This window comes from Ophidiomyces ophidiicola (assembly GCF_022830035.1).
Source record: "Ophidiomyces ophidiicola strain CBS 122913 chromosome Unknown scaffold_4, whole genome shotgun sequence".
Classification (NCBI taxonomy): domain Eukaryota; kingdom Fungi; phylum Ascomycota; class Eurotiomycetes; order Onygenales; family Onygenaceae; genus Ophidiomyces; species Ophidiomyces ophidiicola.
In genome coordinates this window covers 564,403-581,544 of record NW_026054644.1, presented here as the reverse complement: position 1 = coordinate 581,544, position 17,142 = coordinate 564,403, and the positions used below count along the sequence as shown (strand labels likewise).

Below are 17,142 nucleotides of genomic sequence, written 5' to 3'. Positions count from 1 at the left end.
AACATCAGTCTCCATTGCGTTTTTGTTTCTTCTTTTTCGACCTTGAGGACAGAATTTCGTCTAAATAACTACTGGTTCTCTTCTTGTTTGAAGTTGCCCTCCCTACTTGACCAGTATCCGTTTTACCGGCATCAACGCCTTTCACTGGACGTGATATTCCCTTTTTGTTTCGCATGCCCAATGACGATCGGCTTTCCTCCTCGTCCGTGTCTGATTGCGGTACTTCTTGTAATTTATTTGGTTGTTTTGTCTGCTTTATGTTACTTTTCCGAGAAACCATGGTTTTGGCATTTTTGCCTAACAGTTGCTTTCTTAATTTGTCATTGGAGCTAAGTTCTAGGCGATTCCAACTCCCGTCAGCCTGTTTGTCCGGCAATGGAGCACCCAGTCCAAGTCTGCAAAGTAATTAAATTGTATTAGCTTCTGAGTGCTCTGTATTAAATTCTCTGACTACCAGTATTAACGCACTTCTCTGGAACCGGAGTGAATATTGCATCTTCCTCCTTTCGAAGCTCTTCTTCCGTCTTCTCGTTCGCAATATCTGCTTCGGATTTTGGAGGCAACCAGGAAGCAATTAAGCGTTGGCTTCGTGCCAATGCCACATTAGCCCTATTAAAGACGACTTCAGCCTCAGAGGCAGAAGATACCATGTTGTAGAATGGCCAATTTGTACGCCCTCTACAGAGACACGAATTCTTTGCCGAGATCCAACGGTTTAAGATCGCGGCTCTGCGGGTAAACGGATTAATATTATTACGATACCAGGCCAAATTGGGGCTAGTGCAGTCACTCTGACACTCCCGCAACTTCTCTCGTTTGGGAAATCGAGACGTTGTCGCCGGAAAACCTTGGGGCAGTGTTCCGTGCAAGCGACTCTCATCTCCTCTCTCTCAAGTTTTGCAATCTTTCTGGTTTTCTTGTTTCTGATTTAAGTCGGTTTGTTTTCACAATGTTCAAGCTCGCGCGCAGCAGATCGATTGCTGCCGTTCTAAGGCCTGCAGTGGTAAGGAAGCTCAATGTCAACATCAGTTTTACACGCGCTCTTTCTGCCCCGCCCCTCCAGAACATACGTGGTACTGATAATAATTTGTTCACAGGAAACACCTTTCAGAAGTGCCTTCCAAAACCAGAGGAGAAACCTCGCCATCCACGAATACCTTTCTGCCAATGTCTTAAAATCTGTCCGTACATTACCTGCATAGATTAGGGACGATCTACGACTAATTCCGCTGTAGTACGGCATTGGTGTGCCAAGAGGTGAAGTTGCACGCACTGCAGACGAGGCTGAAGTTGTTGCAAAGGAGCTTGGTATGTTCTCGTAACATATGCTACTTACTTGTCAGACATATGCTTATCTATCATTAGGCGGAGAGGATGTGGTTATCAAGGCCCAGGTACTAGCTGGTGGTCGAGGAAAAGGGACTTTTGATAATGGCCTGAAAGGCGGAGTTCGCATTATATACTCGTGGGTATACCTCTGGCTCGCTAGTTCCATCTAACAATGAACTAGGCCAACCGAAGCCCGAATGTTTGCGAGTCAAATGATCGGCCATAACCTCATCACCAAACAAACCGGAGCCCGAGGACGGTTATGCAGCTCCGTCTATATCTGCGAGCGTAAATACGCCCGCAGAGAATTCTACCTTGCTGTCCTTATGGATCGAGCATCGCAATCACCCGTCATCGTTTCCTCTTCGCAAGGCGGTATGGACATTGAAGCTGTTGCAAAAGAAAGCCCGGAAGCCATTACAACTACCCGGATCGACATCAAAGTTGGCGTTACTGATGAAATCGCCCGAAAAATCGCCGCTGGCTTGGGATTTTCAGAGCAATGCATCGAAGAAGCCAAGGACACGATCCAGAAGTTATATAAGGTCTTCATGGAGAAAGATGCAACACAGATCGAAATCAATCCGCTAGCCGAAACCACCGACTACAGAGTCTTGGCTATGGATGCCAAACTTAACTTCGATGACAATGCCGAATTCAGACAAAAAGAGGTCTTCTCTTTAAGAGACACTACTCAAGAAGACCCTGATGAGGTCAAAGCTGCTGAGTTTGGTTTGAACTTTATCAAGTTGGATGGTGATATTGGTTGTTTAGGTAAGCCGGCCTTCCATCCTTTTTAATGTAATGGCTAGCTCTAATATTTTGAAGTCAACGGAGCTGGCTTGGCTATGGCAACTATGGATATCATCAAACTCAACGGAGGCAACCCTGCCAATTTCCTTGACGTTGGCGGTGGTGCTACTCCTTCTGCGATCAAATCTGCCTTCGAACTCATCACTAGCGACCCCAAAGTCACTGCCATTTTTGTCAACATCTTTGGAGGAATTGTTAGGTGTGATGCCATTGCCCAGGGTTTGATTAATGTCGTCCGTGATATGAACCTTCGCACTCCCATCGTTGCTCGTTTACAGGGCACTAACATGGAAAAAGCCCACCAGTTGGTACGTTCGTAGCTTTCCTTTCGGCGCCTTGAATACCATAACTACGTGGCAGGTTGCTAACAACGTCTTCTAAGATCAACGATTCCGGTCTCAAGATTTTTTCGATCGAAGATCTCCAGAATGCGGCTGAGAAATCAGTGCAGTTCTCCAAGGTCGTCAAGATGGCCCGTGATATTGACGTTGGTGTCGAATTCACGCTCGGTATTTAATTTTGGTCCGCCTCGTTCTTCCATGCTTTCCTCTAGCCATTTTCCCCAGTACTCGAGCAGTTGATCAGCAGCAACTATCAATGAAGCGACTTCACGCCTTCACTGCTAACTTCTTTCCTGCGCGGTCACAGACGAATATGCATGTGGTTGAGCTGATATCGACTGCGATTCCTGGGGACCATGGCTAGGGTGAATACCAGAAAATGTACTTTTTTAGTTTAGATAAAGGGTGGTTTCTATGAAGTAGAGGAAATCATAGAAGGATATCTTGAATTTGCCGTTGTTATTCGCCTTGAGGCTTGTGCCAAAACTTCGTTCGCATTGCCTTTTCATCTTACGTGTATTCTATCCTCCGCAACCTTTTTATAAATTTTTTTTCGCATAGTATACTTGTATATACATACCTTCGTTCCTTCAGGGGGAAATGAACACTGGTCAAATTGGATAAAAAAATTACCTACATATCCTAAGTCACATGTACATATATACAAAATACCCATTCTCTCACGCAATTTACATTAGGGAAAACACAATTACTCACCGACGCCACTGGTTATGCATTCTTTCAGTGAAGCGTGTTTTTGATATCAATCCACCTTTCGGGGGTCCAGGATAGACTGTGATTCTATTTCCTCCGTGTGCATTTCTCACCTTCTTCCTCTCTTTCTCTCCTCTAGGAACGCTCTTCGCAGTTTCCACAGATTAAACATTCGGCTTAATATCATCTGGAAAAATCCCACCCATGTCCAGCCAGCACTCAGCAAGTACACAACTTTTGCTTTGTTGCCCTCCCAGATCCACTTCATCCGCCCGGGGCCTTTGCTCCAGGGCCATATCCATCTCCAAGGAGCGGCCCCATAGAGAATCTGGGTGACAACTTTTCTGGCATAGATCTCATTTGGCATAGCGCCACTCTGGCTGTGAGTAACACGACGCGCATAATCATCGCTGATGGGAAGATAGAGCGAGTTGGGCGGGAGAACACGCTCCAGCCGAGCGATTCGGGATTTAACACCTCCGGTTATAATGGTTGTGACTTGAACACTAGATCCAGGCAGCCAAAGGTTAATTCTCATCTCCGCACAAGAAAAAAAAGAATTCTCGTTTGAATTTGTTGGGGTTTGGGAGTGGTGTAACTACAGACCCGAAAGGCGCCAATTCCGCCCGTAGCGTATCGCTGAAGGAGTGGAGAGCCGCTTTGGAAGCATTATATACTGAGCCAAAGACGTAGGGTATTATCTAAAGGTAGCCTGTTAGTAATTGCAAGTTGTCTAAAAGGTATAAGCAATCGTCGTACCCCGGCGATTGAACCGATTTGAACAATCGTGCCCTGCGCCTTGATGAGGAGGGGTGCAAAAGCCTTGCACATGCGTATAACGCCAAAAAAATTAGTTTCGAAGGTTTTGCGCGCTTCATCTATATCGACGTCCAGCGCCGGTACGGTATAGTCTAAGCGTTTGTGAGAAATCTAGCCCGCAACGAAATATCGTGGGATGAAAGGCGTACTCTGCCCGCTACAAAGGTCACAAACAACGGTTAACGCGACAGAATATTAGAAAAGGGAGAAAAAAGAATACTCACGCATTGTTGACCAGGTAATCCAAGCCCTTTTCTCCCAGCAGCGATACAACTTCATCTCGGCAGGCCAATACGCTCTGGTCTTGATCGACTTCTAAACTTAAAGTCTCAATCCCCCGCTGATTCAGGTCGGAGAGAGTGTTTCTGTCCCTTGCAGTGGCAAATACACGAAGCCCATTCCGGTGGAACTCGAGGGCCAGCGAATGGCCTATACCGCCGGGGGAGCATCTATTCCAGCAAATATTGGGTCAGCTGCAGGCGAAGTATGTATGTATGTATATAAAATTATGCCATACATACTTTCGAGGGGCGCACGTACCCAGTGATGAGAACAGATTTTTGATTTTCCATTGTTATAAATACGGCTTTAGAAAAAACATACAGCAAATTGTTTTGACGAAAGACGGAGACCCGAGAAAGTCGCGTCTGCCGTTCCGCAACTCGCGATCACATGGAAATCGCTGGGCCGCGGATCTATGTCGGCCCGAGAGGTTAGTTTTCTGCCCCGGTTACCCAACTAGGCAACTACCTCCACGATCACTTTCGTGTGAAATCAGAGAAACTTCACATGAGGGACTGCAGGACACGCCGCGATACAAGTCCGCTTCTTGTTTGGCGACTCTCTTTCGAGCCTCGTGCATAATCACAAGGCACGTTTCTTCATCCACAGAAGGACAATCTTGTCAAGATTCCCTGGTCACAGACTCTTCCAAAAACTTGGTTGGAATAGTAACATACTTTGCCATCACTACAAAGAATTCTCTTCAAAGATAGCGGCCAACCACTTCCCATACAAATTCCTGGTTTTGGATGTTATTACACCATTCATAGTTGTCCATCAACTCCTGAATTGCATAGGTAATAAGGAATCAAATAACTAAATAGTGCATTGAAGGTTTGCAGCTATTGATACACATGAGTGGTTTCTGATGGAGACTCTGTTGGATTGCCTTTAGCCAACACATCCATACTAGACCCTCTATCACTGCTTCGCCAAATACCTTCAAGGCCGACCTGGAATCAAGTGGGATATCCATAAAGCTGGCGTGTGTCACTATAAGAGCCCAGCATCCGTCAGCTGGTATCATCGCTACTTGACCTAGCTCGACGGCTTCCTGCGCTGATTTACGCATGGTTATAACTGCCAATTTTAGTATTGTCAGAGAATCCCTAGGTGGAGAGCAAGACTGCGTACTGTTTTGGGTGCCCAGGTGGGGGTTTTTCATCCACCCTCCACATGTGGAGACAAGCGACAGTGTATCCAGTGTCGAAAGCAGTAAATGAAAGAACCCAACTTGTGCCTTGGGCTTATATGAACCACTAACGTGGCACATATCATGCCTTGACGCCCAACTTGGTAATAGACCTGGGCCTTCACGGGCCTGGGCGTACATGGATTCATGTCTAGTACCGCAAAATTGTCTAATCGATGCGAAATGATAGCGGTCAATGTTTCCTCTAGACTTTTGTGGCTGGACCAAATACTGTCATGCATGTCTTCTGCTATCGGTTTGTTTCCTAGCATGATAATCAGTCGCTTCAGGCTTTTAATATCTACAATTTCTTTGGCCAGATTTGTCTCTTGTCGGTAATCCTCCGCCGAAATAACATTGTCCTTATGCAAGCCAGTAACCCCATCCACATAGGTTTTATAGTAGCATATATTGCTTTCCAATTGCTGCAATTTTAGCCGAAGAAACGGGTTTATCGACGAAGTAGTCTGGGGTAAGCCTGACATCTGGTCTTCATAGCTTGCTGTTCTGGCTATTTGGAGTTTCAGGCTCCCCTGATATGCCGCCGAGAGCAGTGAGGTGTACTTCAAGGTACTCAAGGACTCCAACATCGCCAAAAATACGAATATTTCGTAGAAGCTACTAAATAGAGGATAGCAATGAAAACACAGACCTTTGGTTGATAATTAGAAGAGAAGCTATCAAGGGATCTCAGGGCGTCGCGTCGCTTCACAAAAAAAAGAAACGACAAACGGAAAGCGCCATGACCGAGGAAAAGGACGAGAGCCATCTCAACTGAGAGCAGCCGATGAGTCCGGAGTCAGCAAGATTGGCATCGCCATGCTCTCCACTTGAGGCCGATCAGATCTCTAAGCGAGCCGTTCGGCGCCATGACACGCCCCGCGAGCTTGAACCGGCTTGGCTGCGACCAAGATCGTTTTGCGCCAAACAACTTTCTTCTCTCTCCAACATCTGCGTGATTCTCAATCATCGGAGGCCGTACTGCGGGACACAGACGCCCGTGCCACCCTCTTCCCTCAGAAGCGAACGACCACCGCTCCTGGATCTCGGATTTAGTTCCATATATTTGCGTTCGCGATGCCGACATCCCGGCATCGCCCTGGTGCGTGGAGATGCAGTGCCCCTCAGCCGTCCCAAGACACCTGCGTTTGCCGGGGGACGATGGCTACCGGACTCCGACCATCGAGGATGTAGAGAGGGGTCCGCCTGCTCTCCATTCGCTGTCGCAGGCGCCGTTCGACGACGAGCTATCACCGGTCGTGGCCGTGATCTCGAGGCGTCGTCGGTCCTGCTCTGTCCACCACAATCCCAGTGCTGGGATCGTGATCAATGGAGACACAAGATCCCCGCCGCCGGTGACGGGCGACGCCTGCTCGACCCTAGGGCCCCCGCTCGCTCTGGTGGATAGTATCCCCAGTAGTTTGCCTTGGAGAGAGAGGTTGAGACATATCACCTGGGCGTATTTCACCTTGACCATGGCCACGGGGGGGTTGGCCAATGTTCTCTACCAAGGTGTGTTTTCCTACCCAACGCTATTCTATCCTGGGAGAAATGACCCAGCTGATATGGTGTGCGCCAGTCCCGTATCAGTTCAAAGGTCTGGAGACTATTTCTATCGCTATCTTCATTACAAACATAGCGTTGTATTTGATCATATGGATGCTGCTGCTGCTACGGTTCTACATGTTTCCGTATACTTTCAAAGCATCGTTCCTCCATCCTACGGAATCTCTTTTTGCTCCCGCTGCGATCGTGTCCTTTGGCACCATTCTCATCAATATATCCCAGTATGGACCATCTAAGACCGGAGAGTGGCTTCAACAAGCTGTTGTTGTGCTCTTTTGGTTCGACGCAGCTTTGGCGGTAGTTGCATCTGCCGCGATATACCTTGTTTTGTACGTGATATAGACACCGCGATCCGAGGCGAAGTTCCATACATACTGATTCGCCGTCCCAGGTGGTCAACCCAGACCTTCACTATCGCCCAAATGACGCCCATCTGGATATTTCCGGCTTACCCCATGCTGATTGTCGGCCCACTCGCCGGCGTTTTGAGTGCCAAACTGCCTCAAGCTGATGCGTGGCGTATCATCATCGGAGGCAACACCATCCAGGGCATTGGCTTTCTGGTATCCATGATGGTATATTCTGCCTTTATCTATCGATTGATGACACAAAAGCTTCCAAAGGAAAACCTACGTCCGGGGATGTTTGTCTCTGTGGGACCTAGTGCGTTTACGGTGGTGGGGCTTGTGTCAATGGGGAGCAACGCCTATCGCGCTGTTCCCGATGGGTTTCTGGGAGATTCGCAATTGAGCGCAAAGATTATCTGCATTGTGGCATATTTTGCATCTCTTTGGCTCTGGGGGTATGTACTCGCACTTAAGATCTGCCGTTTAACTAACAGTGTTGCACATAGACTGGCGATCTTTTTTTTCTTTATAGCCATCTTCGCACATACCTCGATTGTCGGTAGCTCAACGATGATCTTCTCCATGACGTGGTTCTCTTTTGTGTTTCCCAACACTGCTCTGGTGACATCCACTTTTGCCATTGCCCGAGCGTTTTCGAGCCGTGCGATTGGTATCGTCGGCTGTGTGCTGACTGTGTTCCTCTTCTTCACTTATTTCTTTGTCTTGTACATGATGGTTCGAGCGATCAGAATGCGACATATTCTATGGCCCCAAAAGGGCGAAGATAGAGACGAAGGAGGATTCAAGACCTACGAGGTCCAACCTATAACTTGATCCTTAAATGAAAAACCGAGAATCTTAAAAACAAAAGTACAATGCTAGGTGAGTGCTGAGAATATTTGCACGCCTATGTGTTTTTTTTTACCGTTTTTTCTACTATTTGAAGGCCACTTTTCCTCCAAATTTAGCATAATACATAATCTTGCATTGCTTATCCACTTTAGCTGATTGAAATTCTATGCATACTAAATCTAGGCCGTTATCGCTATATATGTAGTTACACTAACTTTCGACAAAAAAACTCAGGGCGGAAGTCTCAGACAACTCGTCTCACTTTTCCCGTCTCAACTTCATACACCCAACCAGAGATCGGGATCCCCGGAAGCACCAGGCTCTGGGCTCGCAGCCAGTCCACATCCGACCTCACAGCCTCCTCCAGGTCCGGAAACGGCTGAAAGTCAATGGCACCGGCCTCCGCGCGGACGTGCGCACCCAGATTCTTCTCTGCGATGGCGCGAGCGTCCTCGTTCGTGAAGGTCAGCATGCCGCAGCCGGTGTGCTTGACGAGCAGGATCTCTTTGGTGCCCAGGAGCTGCTGGGAGATGACGACGGAGCGCAGGGCGTCGCGCGCGTTGGCCCCTGCGTTGCGGATGATGTGGGCGTCGCCGAGATCGATGCCGAAGGATGCAGCTGGGTCGATGCGCGCGTCCATGCACGTTACTGGGGCTAGTTAGATATCAGATGGCCTGGCGTGGGATAGTATGTGAACGCACCGACGAGGTAGCTCTTTGCCGGCGGAAGGGCAAGGTGTCCCTTGTCGAAGCTGGAAGCGTAGTCGGCGTTCCGGGACTGCATGTTCTGCTGGATGGGTGTTTCTGCCGCCATTTTGTCACGAAGTATGAATAGACTGGATAATGCTGAATTTAAACTATGTATGCAATTGCTGTGATGCTGTAGAAAGCAAAATAAAATAAAAACTCCCAATCTCACCCCGTATTAAATAGCTAGCTATATATCTACTATCTAGCAATAGACGACAAAAATCTCCCCCCGCTCCCCCTCCCTCCGCAGAATTTCAAGCAGCCGGCCAACTTGAGACAGGAGTGCATCTCGCTTCCAACGCACCTGCTCTCTCTTCTCTCTCTCTCACTCTCTCTCGCATCGGTTAGTTCGTTGCGTCCCCCTCTCAAACACACATCACACCGGGGGGGGGACAGGCTCCATTCTTGCCGGTGCCGCTGACGACGTGGCTGGTTTGCAAACTGCAGCAGTGCAGCTTCTCGAGCCACGAGGGGAGGGAGGGAAGGGTTATTTGCTGTGCTACGTTCGGAGTGCATACTTCGTAGTTATGATGATGATGATGATGATTATTATTACTCCATTATTGTTGCAAGGGAGAGAGATGACAATCAGGTAACTACATAAGTTATACATTAACTAGAAAACAAAGCAGGAGGCTTATATTCCATTCTATTTCGAGATCCCCTTTTTGTTTTTTTTTGTCTTTTTGTCTTTGCCGTCGCTGGGTCTGGCCACGACAGGCCAGGCCAGGCAGGTGGCGTATAATTAACCATTTAAGTATGCATGCCAGCCTTATCCTGCAGAAAATATGTAGAACTCTCCAACGCACCGAGATAACCAGTAACTAGTCAGTAGTGATAGCACTGCTAGTCGTCAACGACGCTCCCTCCCAGCATCCGAATTCCCGTCACCCACCCAACATGCCAAACAAACACGCAGCTCGAGCAGTCCAGCAGTGCAGGAACCCGCCCAGGGCAGGCTAGCTAGCTAGCTAGCGAGCTAAACATCTACTTAGTCGTACTCCGTATTATCAACTACCGTTTGTTTCTGAGAAGAAAGGAAGGAAAAAAAAAAGGGGGGGGGAGAAGGGAAGAAATCTTAGCAGCAGCAACCACCCCATAGTACTCCGTACTCCGTACGAAGTAGTTTGGTGGGAATCATTCCCCTGGAAAATAATAATAATAATACGGAGCACGCTCGCTTCCCTCGCTCATTCCACACTAACTAACTGCGAGACTTGGCCGCACCAACCCCCCCTCCCCCCCCCCTTCCCGGGCGCCTAAACCATGCAAGTTCGGGTTGCAAGCCAGGCTGATCCCTGCGTGCAGCGCTGCCCTGCGCGGTTTTACTTATTATCTTTGGGGTTTTGGGGGGGCGGGGGTTTCTGCTCTCTTGCCGGCATAAACCTCGGTTCCTTCCCGTCGGGGGGAACTTGTTCGGCGAGGTTTGGAGCGTGATCGAGCATGGCTGGGAAAAAGGGGGGAGAGTACGGAGGAGTAGTGGCTACGGAAGTAGAAATGAGATATGCCGTCTGGGATTTTCTACCTACGCCGTCGATTGAGAGTAACAAGCAATAAGTAAAAAACAAGGACATAGAAAAGAGCTCGACCAAGTAGGAACACATGAGCAAGAAGAAGAAAAAAGAAAGTGGCGTGCAGGATACATGAGGGCAGCACGTATGCACTGGAGAGAGGTAGAGAGAGAACCGGTAGAAAAAGGGTAAGGCCGTACACTTGGTCAGGTCAGAGGAACATGAGCAATCCGAGGACAATTAGGCAAAAAATAAAAAACGACACGACATGGGAATCATCAGGAGGAGAAAGAAAAAACATAGGACACAAAAGAAAGAGGTGGAAGAAAAATATCAAGAGAGTACAGAAGGAGTCATGGGTTTTTCCAAGGCATGCCGCATGCGTTCGTGTGCGATGTCCATGGGCCTGAGCGTGTACGGCCGTGTGGGGAAGGCGAGGGAGAAGACTTTAATGGGAGTCCGTGACAGTGGTCCGTCGCTCCGGTCGCGGTCTTCGCAGACTCTTCATGCGGTTCATCAGGCCTCCGCCGATGCCAGCGCCGCTGGAGCTCGGCTTGGCCTCGGCGGCAGCGGCAGCGGCGTGCGACGGCGTCACGCCATCGTTGGTGTTGCGGCGCTGAATGGACTTGGGGCTGCTGGCGGAGCGCGGCCGCGGCCCGCCGTTCTTTTTCGCGTCGTTGACGACTTCCTGGATGCGCGCGCTCTTCAGGTCGTAGGCCTCGTCGTAGTCCTGGAAGAACGGGTTCTTGTCGGTGCGCTTGCCCGAGCCGAGCGGCGACACGCGCAGCAGCGGCTCCGGCGAGGTCACGCGGCCCGCCGCGCCGCCGCGCGTGTTGATGCCCCGGATCTTCTGCGCCAAACTCTTCTTGCGCTGCAGCCCGCCGTTGCCGGCCTGCACCGCGTCGACCTCGTTCTCGCTCTGGCGACGCTCGATGGCGGCGCGGCTGGCCGGCGCTCCCTCGAGGAAGGTGGACGTGCCGAGCCCCATGCTCTCTGCACCGTGGATGGGTTCCACTCGGGCGGTTGGGTCGAATCGTTCCGGCCGCACGGTGGATTTGGAGAAGTCGGCGTAGCCTTCCTCGCCCCGGCCGTGGAAGAGGTTGAGGTCGAGTTCGCTGTTGTTGGGGCCGGCGCCTCCCAGGGCCATGTTCCGGGAGTCCTTGGGAAAAGCCTGCATGGGGGCGTTGCGGAGGTTCTTACGGTTTCGATGAGGATTGCAAGCGTCAAAGGGGCCATCGTGATGGAATACTAGAGAGCGACGTCAGTAATCGGCGACAAGAGCCCAATCGAGCCAAACAAGACTGGGGGAGAGGCTACCTCCGCCGTAGACGCTGGTTACGTCGAGTTTATCGATGATGTCCAGCTTGTAGCTGTTGTTCTTCCGCGAGCGGTGCGAGCGCTCACGGGGCTTGCCGTCACGATCCTTGGGCTTGTGCTCACGACGGCGGCGGTCGTCTTCGGCGTCGAGGGCCTTGGGACGCTCCATGACGGACGACTCGGAGTTGCGGCGGCGTCGCTCACGGCGCTTGGAGGCGGGTAGTTTGGAATCCTGCGGGTCGGCGAAGACGTCGATGAGCGGTGCGTGGGAAGAGGAGGTGGTGGTGGTGGCGGTGTTCGCGGGACGGCGGGCCTTGACGTCGTCGTGCGAGTGCTTGCGGGGAGAGCGGCGGGCGTCTTTGTCCTTGGGCTGGGGGGACGGACGGCGGTCTTTGGGCCGGGGCGGCGCGTCGAGGGAAAGGCTGTCCTGCAGCAGGCGGGCCGGGTCAGCGAGAGGCAGCAGAGCGAGCGAGCGAACGAGCAAGCAAGCAAGCAAGCAAGCGAGCGAGTGTTGGCGGCGGAGGATGCGGATGGATGGATGGATGGCAGTGGTGATGTGATGCGCGGTGGCGCTGGGCGAGCGCGCAGGCAAAGCAGGGAAAACAGGCTGGCAACCCAGCGAGGGCTCCACCGCGGGCGAGCCAACAAGGAGCCGGCGCCAAGGGAGGAAGCGTGGATTGTTTTACGATACGTACCTATCGACATGCTGGACGAGAAGCAGCAGTGGAGGACGAGACGGCGGCGGGAGTGGTGGTGGTGGTGGTGGAGATGGAGAGGGTTTGATTGTCAGGAGAGCGGCGGGCGCAGTTCAGGCGGCGTGTTTCGCCAGGGCAGCCCAGCAGCAGCAGCAGCAGCACCACCGCAGGCTCCGCAGCCCAGCCCAGCACAGTACAGCACACGCACAGGCAGCGGCGAGGCCCGAGATGGCTGGCCTGAGACGCCGCGCGTGGTGGTGATGAGGAAAGTGAAACAAAAAACAGGACGCCCGGGCGGATCAGCGAGTGCGGGCGGGCGGCTTGGCCCGGAGCAGCGGCGCGAGCGGCAGCAGAAGCAGAAGCAGACAGCAGGAGTAGACGCGAGACGAGAGACAGAGAGAGAGAGAGAGAGAGAAAGCGAAGCGAAACGAAAAGAAAAGAAAAGGAAAAGGAGAGGCGGCGGCGGTGGCCGCGGCGTGTGGAGGTGGCGGGCGCCCGCCAACGCGGCTAGCAGCCCGCTAGCCAGGGAGTTGGGAGGGAATGTAGTAGTAGTTTGTATGGATGATATTATTCCAGACAATGTTTCTATTCCGCCACGCCGATCGATCGATCTTGTTCCTCTACGGACCATGGCTAACTACAGTTCCCAGCCATGAGGCCGTTGCTGCACGCCCACCGCCCGTACCGTCCCCGACACCCTCCAGCCCTCGCGATCGTCCCCCATTCCGTCACGCACCGCCCTCGCCGTGGTAGATCTGCTGCTGCAGCACGATGCTGTATACGCTGGCCTTCAGCAGCGTGTACACCGTCGCCGTCTTGCGCTCCAGCAGCCGCAGCGCGTCCAGCGTCTCGCCCGCCGGCTGCGACGCCAGGTACGCCAGGGAGTCGGACAGCTGGAAAGAATAGAGACGCGCCAGGTCAGAATAACGAGCAAACGAACGAACAAACGAACAAACGAACAAACGAACAATCGAACAATCGAACAAACGACACACGCGCGCCACCCACCTTGGTCATGTTCTCGAGCAGCCTCGCGTACTCGTCCAGCACCTCCTGTTCCAGCGGGCTGAGCAGCGCGTGGTCCCGTAGCAGTGGACTGAGGCCGCCCGCCGCCGGCGACGGCGACGACGGCGCGTCGTGGCTTGCGTCGAGCCGGTCAGACATCGTGTGCGCAGCGGGTGAAAGCGTTGTGAGCGATGGACGAAGCGTTGGCTGTGTCGCGCGGAGAGTGAGCCCTGCTGATTAAGCGGGATCTTGTCGTTGACGCGTTGGGAGAACTACATCCGCTCCGCTGCAGCGAAGCATGAGCACACGAGGTACCACTCCAAGGTAGCTAGTTAGCTGCTTGGTCTCTGTGATAAGCCTTCGGTTTCAAGGGGACTACGGAGTATGCACACCACAACAACGCTTGCCCGTCAATGCCGTTTGCTTGTTCGACTCTAACAGCCCCAATCCAGAACCCCAGACGAACCAGGGACATCTGCGGAAAAGAAAGGGGGCGAATACGAAGCAGTCCGTTTGATGCAATTTCCGCCCGCCCCAGCCTGTTTCGTCGACACTGCACGGGCTATCAATCTGATCAGATCGCCGCCTAGTTAGCTGCGCGCGTTTTTCCACAGCGCGTCAGCTCAACCGCCCGCAACCACCACGCCATCCGACCCGCCGCAAACACCTTCTTTGCCCATGCCGCCGTCTCGAAAACGCCGTGCGGTACGTGCCCACCCTTCCCACTGCAGGTACCGCTCATCCTAATCGAATTTTCAGGTCGACAACGACTCCGCGGACGAGTACTCGCAAGCACCACCGGGCCCCTCGCAGCACCGCCGGGCGGCCGCTGCTTCGCCCGCAGACGATGACGGCGACGACGACGTCCTGATCGACTCGGAGCTGGGCACCACGGCCCTGCAGGTCAAGAAGATGGTGCGGCTGGCGCTGGCCAGCGAGTACGCGCGCCTGCCCATCCGCCGCGCCGACCTGAGCTCCAAGGTCCTCGGCGAGCGGTCGCGCGCCTTCAAGCCCGTGTTCGCCGGCGCCCAGAAGGCCCTGGCCGACGTGTTTGGCATGCAGATGACCGAGCAGCCGCTGAAGGAGAAGTTCTCCATCAGCCAGCGCCGAGGTACGCATCTCCTCATTATCGGTCAAGAGAACAAATGAACATCCCCCCTAATCCTTCCCCTAAAAAAAATAACATTGAACAAGAGATCAAACAAACAAACATCTCCTAACTAACTCCCCCGCCTGCAGCCGCCCAACGCGTCGAAAAACCCTCCACCACCTCCAAATCCTGGACGCTCATCTCCACGCTGCCCGCCGCCTACCGCGCCGCAGCGATCCTGCCGCCCAACCGCGCGCCCAGCGCCGCGCTGGAGAGCAGCTACGTCGCGCTGTACTCGTTCGTGGTGGCGCTGGTGACGCTGAGCGGCGGCGCGATGGCGGAGCAGAAGCTGGACCGCTACCTGCGGCGCGTGGGCGCCGACGCGTACACGCCCGTCGACCGCACCGACCGCCTGCTCGCCCGCATGTGCCGCGACGGCTACCTCGTGCGCAACCGCGACGTCGACGCCGGCGAGGAGATCGTCGACTACCATGTCGGCCCGCGTGGCAAGGTCGAGGTCGGCGCCCATGGCGTCGCCGGCTTGGCGAGGGTGGTCTATGGCTTCGGCGCTACCAGTAGGAGAGGGAGGCCGGAGGGGGAGCGGGAGGATGCGGCAGCTGAAGAGGAGGAGTTTGAGCAGAAGCTGCGTCGGAGTCTGGGCGTGTCGAGCGTCGGTCGGTTGAGGAGGGAGGGGGAGGAGGAGGCGGAGGGAGAGGCGAGCACGTCAAATCGGCCTGGGAGGCCGGCCAGGGGGGGTAGGGCTGTGCTTGACGTCGACGATGATGATGATTAGCGTGGATAGTTGTTTTCAGTTCGTTTTTATGTCCATGGATAGAATATTTCCTTTAATGAGAACCTTACGAATACCCAGCTCAGCAGTTCTAATGCTTTATTTATTAACATCTACTATTGTCCTGAAAGTAAATGGACATTCGACATTTACGAAGCCTATGAGACTACAAAAACCAGCTGGCGGAGATGCCTCCGTGGCAATCACATTTTATATTGAGTGTGATCTACCGTAATAAATATAGTATAATCCATACCTTAAACACCCGCATCTCAGCAACTATGTCAGTATAAAGCAACAAACTGAAACAACACATGCGCTCTCGAGTATCATATCACACTTCAATAGCAAATGGAGAAGAGATAAGTGGGGAGCGACCCATGCTTGAATATTGGCGAGGAGCTGGGAACAAGCAATAGTGGAACCTGATGAGATTTTAGTCAACGGGTATACCAATCAACATCCCCGTTCATATAGATTACCTTGTGCGATGCTTCGAATCTTTTTTCCCACGCGCCATTTCCTCGACCAGAACACCTTTGCCATGCCCATGTTGGATATAAGAAAAATTGTCGTATCACCATAATGAAAAAAAAAAGCAGAAGTCTGACAAAGTTGAATTTTGGTATATCACTGTTTTCTGACAGTGGGAAAGAAAAAGGAGTTGTTCTCTGTAAGCCGCTGGATCAGAGGCAGCTCGACACACACAAAACGAGACAAGAAAGTACAACAAATAGCAGAGTATCCAAAAACTTTTTTTCATGCTATATATTTCACCCACCGTCACTGCCACTAGTTCCGTCATCAGAGTCATCTTCCGGTTCTAGTCCGACTCCCTCCTGAAGAGCGTATTCTGCTTTCTGCAGCGCGATTTTGACTTCCTTGTACTGCGGGATGGTGAAGTCCACTGGCTTCTTCCCATTCTTGTTTCGGACGCGGGGGTCACAGCCGGCTTCGAGCATCATTTTGACCATGGCCAGGCCCAGCTTGATATCCTTTTCATTGGCGTAGCGGACGGCCAAATGCAACGGGCTGTCCTTTTCGATCCGGTTCTGGGGATCACATTCGAAGCCTTCCACGTCGAAAAGCCAGTCCATTGCATCGTCTGTGCCGCGTGGGCGGTACTAGATCAGCGTTCCAGGCAGGGCAAAGGGGGGGCGAGAGGTTGCTTACAGCTACCGTACATGGCGCAGACATGCAGAGCGTAGTTGCCCATGGAGTCGGTAACTTCGTTGAAAAACTTTGCAATGTCTTCTTTGCTCTGGTTCTCGAGGTTGTCCTTCACGACCTCCTCCAGCAGGTGGGGTTGGTCACGACGACAGGCCTCAACAACGAGCTCCCGGGGAGATGCACCCTACACGTAGCGAGTGAGTCAACAGCTCCACAGCACCGCCGGCAAATGGCTACTCACGTCTTCGTCTGCCATGTGGCCGGCTGTATACTTCAAGCTTCGCTAAAGAACAAGGTAGTGGGACAGGGCTCAAACGATGGGTGAGGAACGTGAAAGGGGGTATGCTAAAACGCTGGAATCGTTCAGCTGGGAATAATTCTAGCTCTAACGGGAAGCGAAGCTGGGCAAAGGAGGGCGGAGGAGAGGAGAGGAAGCAGGCCGAGCGGAAAATGAGTCGCCGACGACGGCGGGTGACCAGGAAGGCGGGGTAGGGAGGCTGACGGGCAGAGAAAAGCGCAGAGCAAACATGAACAAGCGGCAGGACGCAAACGAGCGTATC

The 17,142-nt window shown here is 52.5% G+C and overlaps 8 protein-coding genes across 8 annotated transcripts; 3 read left to right on the top strand and 5 right to left on the bottom strand.

Moving 5' to 3' along the window:
- Positions 1 to 4: 4 nt before the first annotated feature.
- LOZ57_001627 (uncharacterized protein) lies at positions 5 to 650 on the bottom strand (the record flags this gene model as incomplete). The annotated part of the gene is made up of 2 exons (XM_049250714.1): positions 5 to 395; positions 469 to 650. 2 exons carry the CDS (start codon positions 648 to 650, stop codon positions 5 to 7), a joined length of 573 nt encoding a protein of 190 aa, XP_049110298.1.
- Positions 651 to 949: 299 nt separating this feature from the next.
- On the top strand, positions 950 to 2,659 carry LSC2 (succinate--CoA ligase beta chain; the record flags this gene model as incomplete). Its single annotated transcript, XM_049250713.1, has 7 exons — positions 950 to 1,003; positions 1,098 to 1,181; positions 1,236 to 1,308; positions 1,366 to 1,465; positions 1,511 to 2,103; positions 2,158 to 2,450; positions 2,525 to 2,659. 7 exons carry the CDS (start codon positions 950 to 952, stop codon positions 2,657 to 2,659), a joined length of 1,332 nt encoding a protein of 443 aa, XP_049110297.1.
- Positions 2,660 to 3,306: 647 nt separating this feature from the next.
- On the bottom strand, positions 3,307 to 6,080 carry AYR1 (NADPH-dependent 1-acyl dihydroxyacetone phosphate reductase; the record flags this gene model as incomplete). Its single annotated transcript, XM_049250712.1, has 7 exons — positions 3,307 to 3,703; positions 3,804 to 3,898; positions 3,957 to 4,108; positions 4,166 to 4,173; positions 4,241 to 4,465; positions 5,252 to 5,378; positions 5,630 to 6,080. The coding sequence occupies 7 exons, from the start codon at positions 6,078 to 6,080 to the stop codon at positions 3,307 to 3,309; spliced, it is 1,455 nt and encodes a 484-aa protein (XP_049110296.1).
- An 885-nt stretch (positions 6,081 to 6,965) lies between these two features.
- On the top strand, positions 6,966 to 8,237 carry LOZ57_001624 (uncharacterized protein; the record flags this gene model as incomplete). Its single annotated transcript, XM_049250711.1, has 4 exons — positions 6,966 to 7,002; positions 7,070 to 7,385; positions 7,448 to 7,858; positions 7,910 to 8,237. 4 exons carry the CDS (start codon positions 6,966 to 6,968, stop codon positions 8,235 to 8,237), a joined length of 1,092 nt encoding a protein of 363 aa, XP_049110295.1.
- A 262-nt stretch (positions 8,238 to 8,499) lies between these two features.
- On the bottom strand, positions 8,500 to 9,068 carry LOZ57_001623 (uncharacterized protein; the record flags this gene model as incomplete). The annotated part of the gene is made up of 2 exons (XM_049250710.1): positions 8,500 to 8,903; positions 8,957 to 9,068. 2 exons carry the CDS (start codon positions 9,066 to 9,068, stop codon positions 8,500 to 8,502), a joined length of 516 nt encoding a protein of 171 aa, XP_049110294.1.
- A 1,895-nt stretch (positions 9,069 to 10,963) lies between these two features.
- LOZ57_001622 (uncharacterized protein) lies at positions 10,964 to 13,691 on the bottom strand (the record flags this gene model as incomplete). The annotated part of the gene is made up of 3 exons (XM_049250709.1): positions 10,964 to 11,763; positions 11,833 to 12,259; positions 13,536 to 13,691. The coding sequence occupies 3 exons, from the start codon at positions 13,689 to 13,691 to the stop codon at positions 10,964 to 10,966; spliced, it is 1,383 nt and encodes a 460-aa protein (XP_049110293.1).
- A 519-nt stretch (positions 13,692 to 14,210) lies between these two features.
- Positions 14,211 to 15,415, top strand: LOZ57_001621 (uncharacterized protein; the record flags this gene model as incomplete). Its single annotated transcript, XM_049250708.1, has 3 exons — positions 14,211 to 14,237; positions 14,292 to 14,643; positions 14,772 to 15,415. The coding sequence occupies 3 exons, from the start codon at positions 14,211 to 14,213 to the stop codon at positions 15,413 to 15,415; spliced, it is 1,023 nt and encodes a 340-aa protein (XP_049110292.1).
- Positions 15,416 to 16,185: 770 nt separating this feature from the next.
- Positions 16,186 to 16,838, bottom strand: LOZ57_001620 (uncharacterized protein; the record flags this gene model as incomplete). Its single annotated transcript, XM_049250707.1, has 3 exons — positions 16,186 to 16,517; positions 16,586 to 16,766; positions 16,824 to 16,838. The coding sequence occupies 3 exons, from the start codon at positions 16,836 to 16,838 to the stop codon at positions 16,186 to 16,188; spliced, it is 528 nt and encodes a 175-aa protein (XP_049110291.1).
- Between the last annotated feature and the right edge of the window lie 304 nt (positions 16,839 to 17,142).